Raw genomic sequence first — 16,567 nt, 5'->3', positions numbered from 1 at the left:
TTGGCCCCCAGCTTTGCGCTTCTTCCCCCTCTCTAACGGCGCGAGTCTCATCTCCTTATGTTTATTAGAAGTTGTGTGGCGCTAGAGAAAGCGGGCATGCAAGGGATCACACCACTCATGAAGATTACAGATGCTCTTGAGTCAGTCATCACGAACGGCCTGTTTCCTGTTGCAGACTGTGAAGAGTTTCAAAGGCATTTGAGCTGGTCTCTGCCCAGCCCGGGCTGTACAAACCATGTTTACTGAGCAGGTGTGAAAGCCATTGAAGGGCAACTGGATCTGGTGTGCCCATGTGGTGACTTACAGGGAGGACGGTGGGGGCAGGGGGCAGGTCAGGACGTGGAGCCAGGGTCCAGTGGCAGAAGGGAGAGCCCGCCAGGGGCACCCCAAGGACATGTGCTGCAGGACCCCAAAGGCAGAGCAGGTGGGGTTCAGGACACAGCAGACATGTTGCCTTGGAGCATGTAGTTATCTCTCAACCCTGGGTTTTGTTCTTGTTATTTTTTTTTCAGATTTTATTTATTAGAGAGATTGGTGGTGGGGTGGGGAGGAAGAGTTGAGGGAGAAGCAGGCTCCCTGTGGAGCAGGGAGTCCCACACGGGGCTTGATCCCAGGACCCTGGGATCATGACCTGAGCCGAAGGCAGACGCTTAACCGACTGAGCCACCCAGCACCCCTTGCTTTTGTTCCTTTTAAGATAATAGTCTCTTCCTTTTTACTTTATTCTTCATGTAATTTCCTTCTGCCCGAATTGGCATTGGGTATATTGAAAATACAAATCTATTTGAAGATTTCTCTGGCTTCTTAATTGTAAATGTACCAAGAGTTCTGAATGTGTGCTTTTTTTCTCCCAGAATGTTTGTTCTTTCTCCCAGAATTACTACTTTTCTGAATACAAAAGTAATACATGCTCTTTGTGGAATATACTGATATTTGAAGGTATCAAGAAAAAAGATATCACCCACAATCCCACCTCCCTTGAGAGAAAAACAAAACATTTTTATTTCTTTCCAGACTTTGAATGCATACAAAAAATATATATTTTTTTAAAGATGGAATTACAGGGGAGTCTAGGTGGCTGAGTCAGTTAAGTGTCCGTCCAGCTCTTGATTTCGGCTCAGGTCATGATCTCAGGGTCATGGGATCAAGCCCTGTGTTGGGCTCCAGAGTCAGTGGGGAGTCTGCTTGAGAGTCTCTTCCTCTTCCCCTCCCCCAACTCGCGCACACGCACGTGCTGTCTCCCAAATGAGTAAATAAATCTTTAAAAGATAGTATTTAGGGGCGACTGGGTGGCAGAGTGTGTTAAGCGTCTGCCTTCGGCTCAGGTCGTGGTCCCAGGGTCCTGGGATCGAGCCCCGCATCGGCCTCCCCGCTCTGTGGGAGGCCTGCCTCTCCCTCTCCCGCTCCCCCTGCTTGTGTTCCCTCTCTTGCTGTGTCTCTCTCTGTCAAATAAACAAATAATATATAAAGATGGAATTACATTAGCTATTTAGTTGCCTGTTTTTTTTAAATGCAAGTTGTGAGTAGCTCTCCTGTCTTCTGCACTGGAACATAACGTTGCCTTAGGTTCCTCAGTAAGGATTTATCACTTACTTAAATAAATCCTGACTGACCAATCCCCTGTTGATTGGCTGTCAGGTGGCTTCTACTTTTTCAGTATTTTTAAATGACGTTGCAGTGGTATCCTCATGCATACATCCTTGTGTGCCTGTACAAGGACTTCTGTAGGAGAAATCCCTAGAATAAATTTCATGCCCAAATGGGTATGAATAAATTTCCTGAGTCATAGAAGACACACATTTAAATTTTAGCCAAATTTCATGCCCAAATGGGTGTACCATGTTATTTCACCAACAGGGTATCTAAGGACTCACAGTTGGACTAAACTGGTTTTCTATACCAGATTCTTTTCACATTAGCTCTTACACTTATTTCTTAGAGGACGTATCAATACAAATACTGTTAAGGATGGCGTTATGCAAACTCTCTCCTATATCAGACCAGTAACATTTTTATCTTTGTTGGGATTTGTCCATCTCTCTAGAAATAAATAAACGAATTACAGTTTTTCAGACATGTGTTCTTATGATAGAGGGTTTCTCATACATCTATTCATGAGCATCCACCTTCCTTTACAGTTCAATAAAAGAAAACAGAAATGCCTCTGAGATTGTTAAAACGGTGAATTTGCTGATCACTTCCCTCAGCACAGACTTTCTCTGGGACTATATGACCAGGTGTTTTGAGGACTGCTTTAGGTAAGTATCCAGTTCAGGATTATGGAATGTTTAGGAAGGAGTGGAAGCTTTCATGCTTTCATAGCTGCTTACTGTGGCTCATGTTGGGTGGTCTCTGCTGAGCACACGATGGAAAAGAATTCCCTTTAAATTGTAGTAGAATAAAAACATTGCCATTAAGAAAGTTCAGGTAATCTCTGCCCCATAATTCTGGAGCTTTTTTACTTATTAATTCTAACTAGAGAAAACCCTCTGCATTTTCTAGTTACAGTGACCAAATATATCTCCTTCACACAGCGCTCCTGGAGGCTCATCTGTTTAAAGGGGCTGAGTTCTATGGTTCTGTGACTAGAGTGAGTGGTTTTAAAATCATCAGTCTTCTTAAATTCTTACTGAAATTTTTGTATCACTGGTCAGATAAAAGCATTAATGTCTTAAGCTGCCCTGATCAGCTTTATGTCACCGTTCATCTGGTCAGTGACTTGCACCACCTTGCCGTCATGGACGGTGGCCCCTCTGGGGAGCCGAGTGCTTCCCTGCAAGCCTCTCCCAGGCCCCTCTCCCCACAGCGAGAGGGATAGTGTAATCTCTCAGACCCTGTCTTGTCCTAAGTCACACGGTCAGACTTCCTTGCTGTCACTGTTCTTCCCCTACCTAGCAACTCAGTAGAAGCTTTACTTACTGTTTGCTGTGGGCTCTCCTCTGGCATACTCATTAGCTCCTCCGGACACCCCAAAGAGAAGTAGGCACTTGGATCACATAAGAAAGCCGGAGCCCAGGGGCGCCTGGGTGGCTCAGTCGTTAAGCATCTGCCTTTGGCTCAGGTCATGATCCCAGGGTCCTGGGATGGAGCCCCGCATTGGGCTCCCTGCTTGGTGGGGAGCCTGCTTCTCCCTCTCCCACTCTCCCTGCTTGTGTTCCCTCTCTCACTGTGTCTGTCTCTGTCAAATAAATAAATAAAATCTTTAAAAAAAGAAAGCCGGAGCCCAGCGACAGGAGGTCCCTCGTGTGGCATTGCCCAGGAAATTAGTGGCGGCCAGCCGAGACGGGAACCCAGGAATGCCTGACCTCCTAGCCGCTCCCACCGTGCTCCCCTGTGTCCTCTAGAGCCAGGTCCCGGTGGGCATTCAAATCTGTGATGAATCCGTTAACTCTAGCTGGACCCATGGGTGGCAGCAAGTCCATGTTATACTGAAGCTAGAGCATATTTTGGTCAGCCTATTTCCATTTCAGAGTTACAAGGTGTGCTTTCCTTTTAAAAAAAAAAAAATCAACTACGAAACATTTCAAATGTAAGAAAGAACAAGAAATAATGCCAGACACACATGCACTTATTACTGAAATTATTGTTTTTCAGATTTTTTTTAAAGGAATTAAATGTTGCTACCCAGATAGAACTAACTCCCACCTTGCAGCACCTTCTCCTTTCATACTGTCCTGCCTGTGATGTTGTCTGTGCTTTTATAACCTGTGTTTCCAGAGATTACATAGTGTGGTGTGTCTGTTCAAGTTCTACACAAGGCTGTCAAGTTTTATATGACTTTCTGCGGTCTGCTGTTTTGGGGGTTGGCTAACAGTCCTCTGGAGATCTGTCTGTACATCCAGCTGAAACACCAGCTTCCATTTTTTCGTTGTTGCAATAGTACTTTGTCCTGTCTCTTCACAGGCCTATGCGGGGTTCCCTTAGAGCAGACTGGGAGAACGGTTGCTGGGTTAGTGTACACAGTTCAAGAGAGGCCTTCTCTTGCTCAGACTCCCAAGATAACTAAGTGCTAATTTGCAGTGAAGACAATTAACTCAGGTTGAGTTGTCCTGTGATTGGAGATGAATCCAAAGTTACTCTGTTTTGAAAACAAACATGTATATGTTTTTTAACTCACCTGTTTAACCAGTTGCCTGCTTATTTAAAAAGAAGTGTTACGTTTTAGTATGAGCAGCTCCCAATAGAGCTGACTGGTGAAGTTTCGCTTCTCTGTGGAAGCCGGAGAAGCTAAGCAGCTCGTGTGGATGAGCTCATGGGTCATGCGAGAGGAGCTGTCTCAGGTTGCTCCCACAGCAGGGGGGACCACTGTTCAGCCCCTGTCTTCTCTAGCCAGGCAGCTTCCCTTGGAACATGCCATTGGTTTGGGTGGGGTACCTAGCACTTGCTCCTGTCAATGGAGCTCCAGATCTGCTGGGTGTGGCATCCCACCTGGGCATGGATCCGCCCTCATCTGAACTGATGAAGTTCAAGTCTGAGTGAACCTGTTTTGGAGACAAGCAAATTCAAGACACAGACTGACAGTTCTCTTTGTCTGATAGTTTTAGTCACTAAAGCTTACTTATTAGAATGACAGAGCTGCCTTTCATTATGTTTGAAATAGAGTAACTTGATTGGACATCGTAAGAAATGCTTGAAGCTATTACAGGAGAAAGAATTGATTTGATTTTCTTTCCTGTGACTTATGTAGACCAGCGAAGCGGAGTTACACTGTTGGGAAGAGCATCAGCCCTCCCCCGACGGTGTCAGAGCTCTGCAACCTCCTGGTGTTCCTTCTGGATGTTATCCCCTTGGTAAGGCCCCTTGCCAGGAAGAGGCGGCTCCATGCGTGCTTGTTTATGTTCTGGTTTGTGTCCTTGGCCTGATAATCCTCACCTTCCTGAAAAGTGCGTGTGCATAAATACACAACACTTGCAATGTTTTGGCATGAAAGATGTAGCTGAATGTAATCTCTTATGTCTTTTATGTCTTATTTAAAAGAGGTTATAAAACTTTGAGCCAGTTGTAACTGGCCTGAGCCAAAGTTATGTCAACCAGAGGTGGATAGCATCACCCTGCACTTCAGTTCAGGAGTGAGAGTAAATGTATTTGTAGGTAAAACTGTGCTGTTGGCTAATTTTGTCAAAGGAAACTAGTTTCCTTAATATAGAAATAAATGTGGCAACGATCCTCTATTAAGAAAAGTAAAGACACTTGAGGGGGACCTGGGTGGCTCAGTCGGTTGAGCGCCTGACTCTTGATTTCAGCTCAGGTCATGCTCTCAGGGCCCTGAGATCAAGCCTCACATGGGGCTCTGTGCTGAGTGTGGAGCCTGTTTAAGATTCTCTCTCTCCCCCTGCCCTTCCTCTGCTCATGCACTCTTGCTCGCACATACGCGCGCTCTCTCTCTCTCTCTCTCAAATAAATAAATCTTTAAAAAAAAACATAAAAAAGGTAAAGACACTTGAAAAGAGAAGGAGAATGTCCATTGATTTGTCTAGATTAAAAAGAAGTATTTTGTTCCCTGATTTGGGAATGAACATGAAACTTATTCATGCTCTAAAAAAATTGACTTCAGGGCACTTGGGTGGCTCAGTCCGTTGAGTGTCTGACTTTGGCTCAGGTCATGATCTCAGGGCCCTGGGATCGAGCCCCACATTGGGCTCCCTGCTCAGCGGGGTGTCTCCTTGTCTCTCTGCTCCTCCCCCGCTCGTTCTCGCTCTCTCTCTCATATCTCATAAATAAATAAAATCTTTTAAAAAATTGACTTTTTTAAGGTGCCATTTTGAGGTGCATTTTTTTTTTTTCTGACCAGAAATTGGAAACATGTTAGTTAACTCATGTCTGTTTTCCACAGGAACTTTACTCTGAAGTGCAAACCCAATACCTCCCTCAGGTGCTGGGCTGTCTGGTGCAGCCTTTGGCTGAGGAGATGGAGGTGTTAAGCTTACCCGAGCTGACGCATGCCTTGAAGACATGTTTCAAAGTGCTCAACAAGGTCCAGATGCCACCTTCCTACCTGGACATGGAGCCCGCAAGTGGAAGCCCGGTACGCCCCCGGGGAGCTGACGGGGTTCTCTGGGCTGGGCTTATACCTTCCTGGGAGCAGGAAGTAATTAGGGTTGGTTAGGGTAGGAGTAAAGATCAGAGGATATAAAGGTAATATCTAAAATATGCTGCTAAAATCCTCAAACACTTCCCAAGAGCTTTTAGCGTGGAAGCTGACCACCTCGCTTCCCTTTGCGCACCCCCGCCACTTCCTCCAGCAGTTACTGGTTCGATTCAGCTCACTGTCCAGACCTTGTTATGTGTGTGTATTTGTGTGATGTTGGTGTCTTTTTAAACACATAAGTGAGGGCGCCTGGGTGGCTCTGTCCGTTGATCATCTGCCTTCGGCTCAGGTCATGATCCCAGAGTCCTGGGATCGAGTCCCGCATCGGGCTCCCTGCTCCACAGGGAGCTTGCTTCTCCCTCTGCCCCTCACCCTGCTCATGCTTGCTCGCGCGCTCTCTCTCTCACCCTCTCTCTCAAATAAATAAATAAAATTTAAAAAATAAAAATAAACACAAAAGTGAGATATTCATTTACTTGGGCTGCAGTAAAGAAGTACCACTGACTGACTGACTTAAATAAGAGGACGTTATTGTCTCACGGTTCTGGAGGTCAGAAACCCGAGGTCCCGGTGTGGGCAGGGTTGGTTTTCTCTGAGTGGGGGGAGGGCGAGTCTGCTCCGTCCTCTGTCCCAGCTCTGGTGGCGCTGGCAGTCTCTGGTGTCCCTCTGCTGTAGACTCATCACCCTGCTCTGTCTTCATCCCCATCCTGTCTGTGTCCAGATTTCCTTTTTGTAAGGACATCAGTCATGTTGGATTGGGGCCCACCCTAATGAGCTCATTTTAACCTGACCATCTGCAAAGAGCCTATTTCCAAATAAGGTCACATTTACAAGTATCGGGGGCAGGACTACATCTTTTGAGGGGGACAGAGTTCAACCCATAACATACACTGTTCTCTGACTTGCTTTGGTTCTCAGTGTTCTGGGGACCTCGTTCCATACTGGTTTATGTAGAGGTATCTTCCTTTCGTGTGGTTTCTATGGGATAGTCTAGGTGTGGCTTTACTCTGTCTTCCGCTCTTCCCCATCAAGGGCATTTAGGTGATTTCTGGTTTTTCACTATTACCAACAGCGCTGCACTAAGCATCCTTGCACAGCTGGTTTTGTGGTTGCAGGTTTCTCTGAAGGATCAATCCCTCTCCATGGGTTGCAGTCAAACCCATTTGTTTTTAAACTGGGAGAGATGCATGCTCCTCCTAAATTGGCAAGGACGTTGCCAAACGGTCCTCCCAGAAGATGGTAACAGAGTCCCCCAAGCAGTTTGAGGCCTGCAGTCGTTGGATCATTTTTATTTTTTACTTCGCTTAAAGCTTTAAAAACTCTGCCCTTGACACCCATTCAGTGCAGCTGTGGGCGGGAGCGCAAGCCGACTGGGCAGCGGGCACTCCACAAAGGGAGCTGCTCCCAGCTCAGGGTGCAGACTCACTCATAGACTGTTAATTTCCCTTCCAAAGTTAGTCCTTTTATTTTTTTTCTAGCTATTATAGCTAATTTTTAAAAATCCCTTAAATGATTGAAGATACAAAGTTTAACAAGCATGTGTCTTCAAACATAATTATTAATGTTTCACAAAGTGTGTACTATTTCATTGTTTCCTATAGAGCACAGTGGTTTAAATGTTGCAGTGTTTTAAATTTAATGGAATATTCTTCACGTTAGCAGTGTAAGAGGAGAGGTTGGCTAATTAAAGGTTGCAGTGTCATCCCTTTGAAAAAGCCATGGAGTGTGCGCAGATGGGCGGATGGGTACCATATATACACGGGTAAACACTTTATTCTGGCTTTCTGCTCTCATTTTATCTCTTCATGCCTTTATTTTATCCTCAGCCCAATGTCCTCGTTCAGTTTTTTAATTTAAATATGTCAGAAACTGTTTTTAAATAACATTTTTGAACCTTGAACCTAAATAAATAATACAAAGTGGGTTCAAAACCCACCTTCCCAGAGGCACAGAGCGTGGGGTCCCAGCAGCCTCCTCTTTGGACTTGCTCCCCATCCTTCCCCGTGCTGTGCCTTCTTCATTTTATTATACACTTTTACACAGGGGTTCTCTTGGTGCAGAGAATAAGGATTTCAAAAAACAGGAAGTACCTATTCATGGTTTGCCCGATTCAGCTGATACTTGAATCCCTTGGCTTCACGAGATGGGTACAACACAAATGTCCTTTTTTTTTTTTTTTTTTGCAGAGTCCAGTAAAAGGTGAAAACAGTGAAATGATTATAGACACAAAGGCAGTGATTCCGGCTGATGAAGATGCTTCCTTTCCTCCCCTTAAATCTGAAGACAGCGGGATTGGGCTCAGCGCCTCGTCGCCAGAGCTCTCAGAGCGCTGGAGGGTCCCCAGGGTTTCTCCCGAAAAAGATGATGTTTGGAAGAAGGGTGGGAGTATGCAGAGGACGTTTCTTTGCATCCAGGAGCTGATTGCCAACTTTGCCCACAAGAACATTTTTGGAGTGCAGCTGACGGGGTCTGGAGAAGAGAGCAAGTGTGAAGAGCCCGCGGGCCGGAGGGACGAGGGCGGGCCGCCGAGCTCGGCGGGCAGTGACTCCGACAGGAAGAACCCGTGGGACGCAAAGCCCATCAGCGTGCCCCAGTTTAAGCAGATGCTCTCAGACTTGTTCACAGCTCGAGGGTCTCCATTTAAGACAAAAAGTGCAGAGTTGCCTTCGCCTCTGCCCAGGAGCCCTGGCCGAAAAACGGAGGGGGACTGGGCTGTGGAGCAGGTGGTCATTGAGCTGGGCAGCTCGCGAGAGGGCTGCCGGGAAGCCTTCGCTGCCGCCTGCCGCCTGCTGCTGGACTGCGCCACCTTCCCCGTCTACCTGTCCGAGCAGGAGACGGAGCAGCTCTGCGAAATGCTCTTCCAGCTTCCCGGTGAGAGGGCTGCACCCCCCACCCCCCCGGGGTCTGCCCCGAGGAGTCCTGTCATGTAGCTGGTGTTTATAGATGAGCCAAAACCCCCTCTGCCACGTGCGCTTTTGTCGTTCGTGGTGTGTGCTTTTGACTTGCTTCTTGAAGATGGTAGATTGGTGAGGCTGGGACCGTATTTTTAAACTTGAGGTGTCCCGCACAGCCCATTAAGAGGTCTGGAACATAAAAGGTGCTTCATGATAATCAGGAAATAGACAAGTTCATCAGACCGGTTGTTAAGGATTTGTGTTCGTTTGCTAAGATTGCCATAACGAAGTACCACAAACTAAGTGACTTAAACAACAAAAATGTACTGCCTCACAGTTCTGGAGGCAGAACTCTTGAGATCAGCATATTGGCAGGGCTGTTCTCCCTTTGAAGGTTCAGAAGGATGTGCTCTAGCCTCGCCCCTAGCTTCTGATAGTTCCTTGGCTCATGGCATCATCACTCCAGTCTTTGCATGGATTCCCCCTGTGTATGTGTATACATCCTGTGCTCAGTTCCCTTTTTATAAGGACACCAGTTATATTGGATTAGGGGCCCACTCTAATATGACCTTGTCTGAACTCATTACATCGGCATCAACCCTATTTCCAGATAAGGTCACATTCTCAGGTCCTAAAGGGACTTATGACTGCAACATAAGAATTTTGGGGAGTTGGGAGGGGGACACAGTTCAACCCATAACAGGCAGTGTCTTAGACGCTCAGGCTGCCATAACAGAATACCATAGATTGAGTGGCTTAAGCAACAGAAATTTCTTTCTCAGAGTTCTGAAGCCTGGAAGTCTGAGATCAGAGTGCCAGCATCATCAATTTCTGATGAGAGCTCTCCCCTTGGTTATAGACGGCCACCTTGTCACAGGGTGCTCACATCCTGGGGGTATGAGGGGTCTTGCTGGTGTCTGTTCTTATAGGGGCGCTAATCCCATCATGAGGGCCCCACCTCTGAATACCATCACATTAGGCGTTGAGGCTTCAACATATGGATTTGGGGAAGACACAATTCAGTCCTTAGCAGGCAGTGAACACTTTAAAGAAAAAAGAGAGGAAGGTGGAAAACAAGAAAGAAGTGATTAAGTTGGTGGGAACACAGGACCAAGCTGTCCCCTTTTGTAGTCATTACAGTAAACTTCCTGTGTAGTTTGTCTCTTGGCTCATCAGCTGCAGATAACACTGTACTTGGAGGCTTGGCACTTAGAATTCAAGTCCACAGTTTATTTTGGGCCTCTTTTTTTTTTTTTTTTAAGATTTTATTTATTCATTTGAGACAGAGAGCATGAGTGGTGGAGGGGCAGAGGGAGAGGGCTCCCTGCTGAGTGGGGAGTCCAATGTGGGGTTGGATCCAGGACCCTGGGATCATGACCTGACCCGAAGGCAGACGTTTAACCATCTGAGCCACCCAGGCGCCCCTATTTTGGGCCGTTTTTAAAGCTAATGGCATGTGTCTCACCATCAAGAGAGCTTGGAAAAACATTTTGAACTCTATACCCACAAATGTGGATTTACTATATGTAAATTTTAAAAATAAGGGATGCCTGGGTGGCTTAGTCATTAAGCGTCTGCCTTCAGCTCAGGTCATGATCCCAGGGTCCTGGGATCGAGCCCTGCATCGGGCTCCCTGCTCGGCAGTAAACCTGTTTCTCCCTTTCCCACTCTCCGTGCTTGTGTTCCCTCTCTCGCTGTGTCCCTCTCTGTCAAAAAATAAATAAAATCTTAAAAAAAAAAAAAAAAATATTTTTTCTTAAATAAAAGACAGACACTGAGTCATCTCAAAGTCCTGAGATGGACATTTTTAGAATTCGAATAACCTGACCAGCTTTTAAAAGCCACTGACTTGTGGCTCTCAGGGTGTCTTAGAATCTGCACATTGCGAGCCATCTTCACGTGGTTTTGTCTGTCTGACTGGCTTCCTTGCAGGAGCCGGCGATTGCAGTTTCCCACCGTGGCTGAGATCCCTCATGACCGTTAGCTGCTGTGTGACCGACTGCTTCCTCCAGAACGTGGCCATCTCCACCCTGCTGGAGGTGATCAACCATTCCCAGTCCCTAGCCCTTGTCATCGAAGACAAGATGAAACGCTATAAAAGCTCTGGACACAACCCATTTTTTGGCAAGCTGCAGATGGTGACAGTTCCTCCCATTGGTCCAGGAATATTGAAAGTCATTGCGGAGAAGACAGACTTCTATCAGGTATTTCCCACTGGGAGGAGGTGGGCGAGACCCACTTCCCAACCATCTGTTTAAAGTCCGCAAGGTGGTAGTCACTGTGGTCGGGATATGGCGGCTCTCGTGACAGCCCCAGAGGGTCGTTTGAGACCTTTGCCTGCCTTGCCTGGCCCCCTGTCCCAGGCTGTGGCACAGTTTCTGGCTCTGCAGCAAGAGTTCGGTAAATATTTGTGCTTGGTTTTAGGCTGACCGGACTTCACATGTAAGGATTGTTAAGTTATCTAAATATGTGGAAGAAGAAGAGACTATGCCCTAATTTATGAGGTTAAAGGCTGTGAAGCTAGTTAACCTCAAGGAAAACTTAGTACTTGGCAAACTTAGGAAAGATGATTGCTGAAGATGGTGAGCAGGTGTTGCGTCCCTCTTTGAGGAGACAAAGTAAAATCACTTAAAGCTACATATGATAGGGCTCATTTAATTGCAAAGAGCTAAAAGCAGTTCCGGCGAGCTCATGAGAAAAAGTGAAGTTTATTATAGAGATAGTGCCCATGGATGCCAAAGAGCAAGAGCGGAATGCAGCTGGGTCTCACGGGGTGTCACCTGGGCGGGCTGTTAGATCCTGAGGCTGCTCGCTCTGCACCTCGCTCGGCCAAGGGGGTGCCCAGGGGTCACCTCACTAACTTGGTTGCCACTTGACCTTCAGTCTGCCTCATGACCTTCAAGTTTGGTTCCTATAGTTAATGATGCTTGGATGTCTTTCCCTCAAGTCCGAACTAATGGGTCGGGGCTGAGGCACCCTTGGGTCAGCACCTTCTGCTTCTCCGGCCCACGCAGCATTGACGGCGGGTAGGAGGTCCTGTGGTGCAGATAGGGATGTGGCCACTCCCCGGGACCTGCGATGATGGGGCCGCAGACCACCCTGAAAAGTTTTGACACTTAGGAAGAGAGATTTTATATATTTTATGAGTGAATGAGATACGGAAACTCTACTGTCCCTTCAGGTCCTAACAGCCCGTGCACTTTTGAAAGCCTTTGAAATTGGCTGCCTTTTCCCTGTTGGGATGAGCTCTTCTCAAGCAGGTCACATAACTGAGGCCACCTCTCAGCTTTGTTTCTTTTTGTTGTTGTTAATAACAGCTATGTTTAGGTATAATCCACGTACCATACAAATCACCCACTTGAAGTGTCCAATTCAGTGGTTTTTACTGTATTCACAGAAGTGTGCCATTTTACTTACTGTTTTCCCTGTTTTTTGTTATCCCTCCTTTTCTGTTTTCTTTTTCAGCAAATGGATATTTTCCAGTGTAATGTTTTAATCGCTTTAATGATTTTTCTCAACGTGTTTTTGGAGCTGTGTGTTTCTGCATGTTCCAGTAATAGCATAGTGATGCCTGTATGCCTGGTGTTTTACTCAGGTTTTTTTTTAAGATTTTATTTATTTATTTGAGAGAGAGAGCGAGTGAGAGACCACTAGCAGGGGGATCTGGGGCAGGCAGAGGGTGAGGGAGGAGCAGGCTCCCCACTGAGCAGGGAGCCTGACACGGGGCTCAATCCCAGGACCCCGATCATGACCTGAGCCGAAGGCAGACACTTAACCGACTGAGCCACCCAGGTGCCCTCCTCAACCTTTTAAAAAAACTCAGTTGAAAGAAAGGAGACATGCATTTACTCTGTCTTTTTAGAGCTACCCGGTTACCTTTACTGGTGCTTTTTGTATGGATTTGATTGACTATCTGGGGTCAGTTGTTTTCACCTCGAAGAACTTTGTTTAGTGTTTCTGTTTTGTTTTGATTTTTTTTAATTTAAATTCAGTTAATTAACATATAGTGTATTATGAGTTTCAGAGGTAGAATTTAGTGATTCATCAGTTGCATACAATACCCAGTGCTCATTCCATGAAGTGCCCTCCTTAATGCCCATTCCCCATTTACCCCATTCCCCCACCAGAACGTCCTTCAGTGTTTCATATTATAAAACAGGTCTACTAGCAACAAATTCACTCAGTGTTTGTTATCTGGAAATGTCTTTATTTCTCCTTTTATGGAAGATAGTTTCACTAGATATAATGTTCTTGGTTAGGTTTTTTTCTTTCTTTCAAAACTTGGAATATAAGAATAAGTTATACTTTAATCAGCCACTGATAACCTTGAATATGCAATATTTAAGTAAAGCAGCACCTCTTTTGAGAGAGAGAGCACGTGTGAACGGCGCATGGGGGAGGGGGTGTGGGAAGCAGAGGGAGAGAGAATCCTAAGCAGGCTCCACACCCAGCATGGAGCCCATCACAGGGCTTGATCTCACAACCCTGAGATCATGACCTGAGCCAAAATCAAGAGTCAGATGCTTAACCAACTAAGCCACCCAGGCGCCCCAACAGCACTTTTTCAATAATCCGTAACAAATGCTCATGTGAATGTTTGAACTTACATTGGAATTCACCATTTGGAGACATGATCCCACTGTCTTCTTGCCTCCGGCATTTCTTGTGAAAAGGCAGCTCTTCTTCTTGGGTTTCCCTTGTTAATGAGCAGTGGTTTTTCTCTTGTTGCTTTCAAGATTTTCTCTCTGTCTTTGTTAGCATCTCATTGTGGTGTGTCCAGTGTGGATCCTGTGGAGTGTATCCCATTTGGAATTCTTCAGGCTTCTTGAATATATAGATTAATGTTCTTTTATCAGTTTGGGGAGGTTTTTGTCCACTACTTCTGCACATACTTCCCCTGCTCCTTTCTCTTTCTCCTCCCCCGGCACTCCCTCTGCTTGTGCTGCTGCCCTTTGACGGTGGCCCACATCTCTCTAAGGCCCTGTGCATTTTTCACCATTCTTTTTTCCCTCTGCTCTTCAGATTGCATCATTTCTCTCAATCCATTTTCTTCACCAAGTCTTCCTTCCGTCCGTTCAGATGAGCCACTTAGCCCCCTGAGGAGGGAAAGTTTCATTTCAGTTATTATACTTTCAGCTCCAGAATTTCCATTTGTTTTTGTTGTTGTTGTTTTTGCCTTCTTTTCTTTTCTTTTTTTTTATACCACTTTCCTTCTCCATTCCTGGCCCTTCACTTGTGGATTCAGTCTGTACATGGGCCCCAGCCTTCCCCTGCCTCCCTCTTCTATGCTGCTACATGCAAGTGTGTTTCTGAATGTTCCAGTGATACCTGTGTGCCTCGTGTTTTACTCAACCTTTTTTTTTTTTTTAAGATTTCATTTATTTATTAGAGCAAGCGAGAGAGAACACAAGTAGGGGGAGCAGCAGAGGCAGAGGGAGAAGGAGGCTCCCCACTGAGCAGGGAGCCAGATGCAGGACTCGATCCCAGGACCCCGGGATCATGACCTGAGCTGAAGGCAGACGCTTAACGACTGAGCCATTGTTGATATCGTGTGCTTGATGGGAAATTGTCATCATGCCTTCCTTTACTTATTTAAACATGGTTTCCTTTAGTTATTTGAACAGACTTACAATGGCTACTTTGAGGTCTTTGTTGAATAAATCTGACACCCAGTTGCTCTCACAGATACCTTCATTGCCCACTTTTTTCCCTTGTGTGAGTGTCATATTTTCTTGTTTCTTTGCACGTTTTATTATTTTACAGTTTTTATTGAAGACTGGGTATTTTAGATAGTGTATCGTAGCAATTTTACTGTGTTCTGGCCCCTCCCCCCGCCAGTCTTGATTTGTCCTCATGGGTTGCTCACTGTTTGGTGACTTGCCTAGACTGCTTTGGTGGAGTCTGTCTCCCCTGCCGTGTGAGTCCTTTGGTGCTGCTCCCTGGAGGGATGTATGGTCGCCCTGCAGTGGCGGTGATCTTAGCAGGGTTCTCACTGACCGTCTCTTTCCCGGCTCTCTCCGTAAGCTGTCTCTGTCGGTATCACACCCAGCCGTTAGGCTCCACGAACGGCTGGCTGGCTCGCTACTCTCGCGTTTTCAACAATGTCCAAAGGCATACGTTACTGCACGGTCTGGTAGTTTTTTGAGGCCAGTCTGTGGGTTGTTTTGTTTACCTACAAGGGTTCTTCCTAGCTCTCTCTTGTCCTGGTTGTTCCTGATAAACGAGCTGGCCTCTGGTTTAACTTGTTGCTGTTGCGGAGCCACCAGGCTTGTGGTACTTACTTACTACAGAATTCCGTTGTTCTTGAGAGCACTCCTAGGCTCGAACTTCCTCACGCTCTCCTTGAGGGAGCCTTCTGTGTCATGGCCTGCCCCTCGCTCTGGGCAGTCTCTGCATCCCATTGCTCAGAAAGAGCTGGGACTGAGACAGTTACCTGTTTCTCTTGGAGGGCTAGCCCTGCGGGTTGCCCTCAGGGGCCCTGGCCTCTGGTCATCTGAGCTTCTCAGCAACATAACCCACAAGCACATAGGGTAAGAACAGTGGGAACCCCAGGGGGAACCCCAGCACCCCTGGCCTGCAGTGTCTGGATACAGCCTCCACCCAGGAGTGAGGATGAGGCATGAAATGCTGTGGTCTGCTCGTTCATGGAGATGCAGAGCCTTGGACTGGGACCTGGGGGGAGGGGACTCCTCCTGGAGTGGATAGTCACGTTCCTTGTCACACCAAGCTGGGCTGAGCGGGGTGGATAGAGTCGCAGTTCACTGCCACAGACTTGTTGCTTTTACTGGAATTTAGTAGATTTTCTTGAATAAATGTTTCTTTATTGCCTGAATGCCCTTAGGATAATTTCCAGAGACTCTAAATGTTTGATTGTTTTATTTTTTTATAATTTTCATGAGTTATGGTATTTTTTTGAGAGTTTACAGAGCTCCTCACACAGCCAGACTAACGTGTGTACTCAGACCCCATCTATGGTGCCAGGTCCTGGCGGAGCCTTACTTGATTGCTGTTTGGCCTGAGCCCCTCATCCCCCGCTCCCTTGCTCTCTTACCAGAGTTGAGTCTGTGTGGATCTCAGGACCAGGAACAGTGTTAATACAGCAGCAGTGACTGGGCACATCCTTACTTGCTCCTGCATATATCTGAGAAGTGTGGGGTCACTGTGTTATAAGGCGCAGGAACTAGAACAGAAGAAAGAATTTGGTCTGTGAATCTTTGGAAAGCTATCCATAGAATGAAAATGACTGCATTAAATACTCTTGTTTTGATGATGTACCCTTAATGATGTGTTTGGAAAGTAGGCTTTTCTGAGTTCTTTCTGAAGCCTTGATTTTTATTTTGAGTCCGATTTGGTGCATATCTGAGTCCTTACCACTTGCCGGGTACTGGAGTGCACTTTATAGAGCATCCAGCCTCATCCAGAGCGGCCGCAGTGGCTGGTGCCTGCCCATGTCAACACGCTGGATGGCAGGCAGCGAAAACACCTGCACCAACAGCCAGGCCACGCCCCAGTTCTCGGACTCCAGGTGTAGGGCTGGTTCCAGATCTCCTAGCCCTTTTCTCATTCCCACAGAACAACCCACATG

General features: G+C 46.5%; 1 protein-coding gene across 2 annotated transcripts in view; it reads left to right on the top strand.

The window, feature by feature from the left end:
- DOP1B (DOP1 leucine zipper like protein B) overlaps positions 1–16,567 on the top strand; it is a 97,187-nt gene that overhangs the window by 43,947 nt on the left and 36,673 nt on the right. For both annotated transcript variants that reach the window (XM_064579040.1, XM_064579045.1), the window contains exons 10-14: positions 2,139–2,258; positions 4,688–4,790; positions 5,834–6,025; positions 8,275–8,959; positions 10,915–11,186. In XM_064579040.1, the coding sequence (XP_064435110.1) occupies positions 2,139–2,258; positions 4,688–4,790; positions 5,834–6,025; positions 8,275–8,959; positions 10,915–11,186 (1,372 nt within the window). The remainder of the gene's footprint in view (positions 1–2,138; positions 2,259–4,687; positions 4,791–5,833; positions 6,026–8,274; positions 8,960–10,914; positions 11,187–16,567) is intronic.

Source organism: Mirounga angustirostris, unplaced genomic scaffold (genome assembly GCF_029215605.1).
Source record: "Mirounga angustirostris isolate CCGP_5_RB_7025 unplaced genomic scaffold, mMirAng1.0.hap1 SCAF_1, whole genome shotgun sequence".
NCBI lineage: Eukaryota > Metazoa > Chordata > Mammalia > Carnivora > Phocidae > Mirounga > Mirounga angustirostris.
The sequence above is the reverse complement of the archived record's forward strand: the minus strand, read 5'-3'. Positions and strand labels throughout refer to the sequence as shown.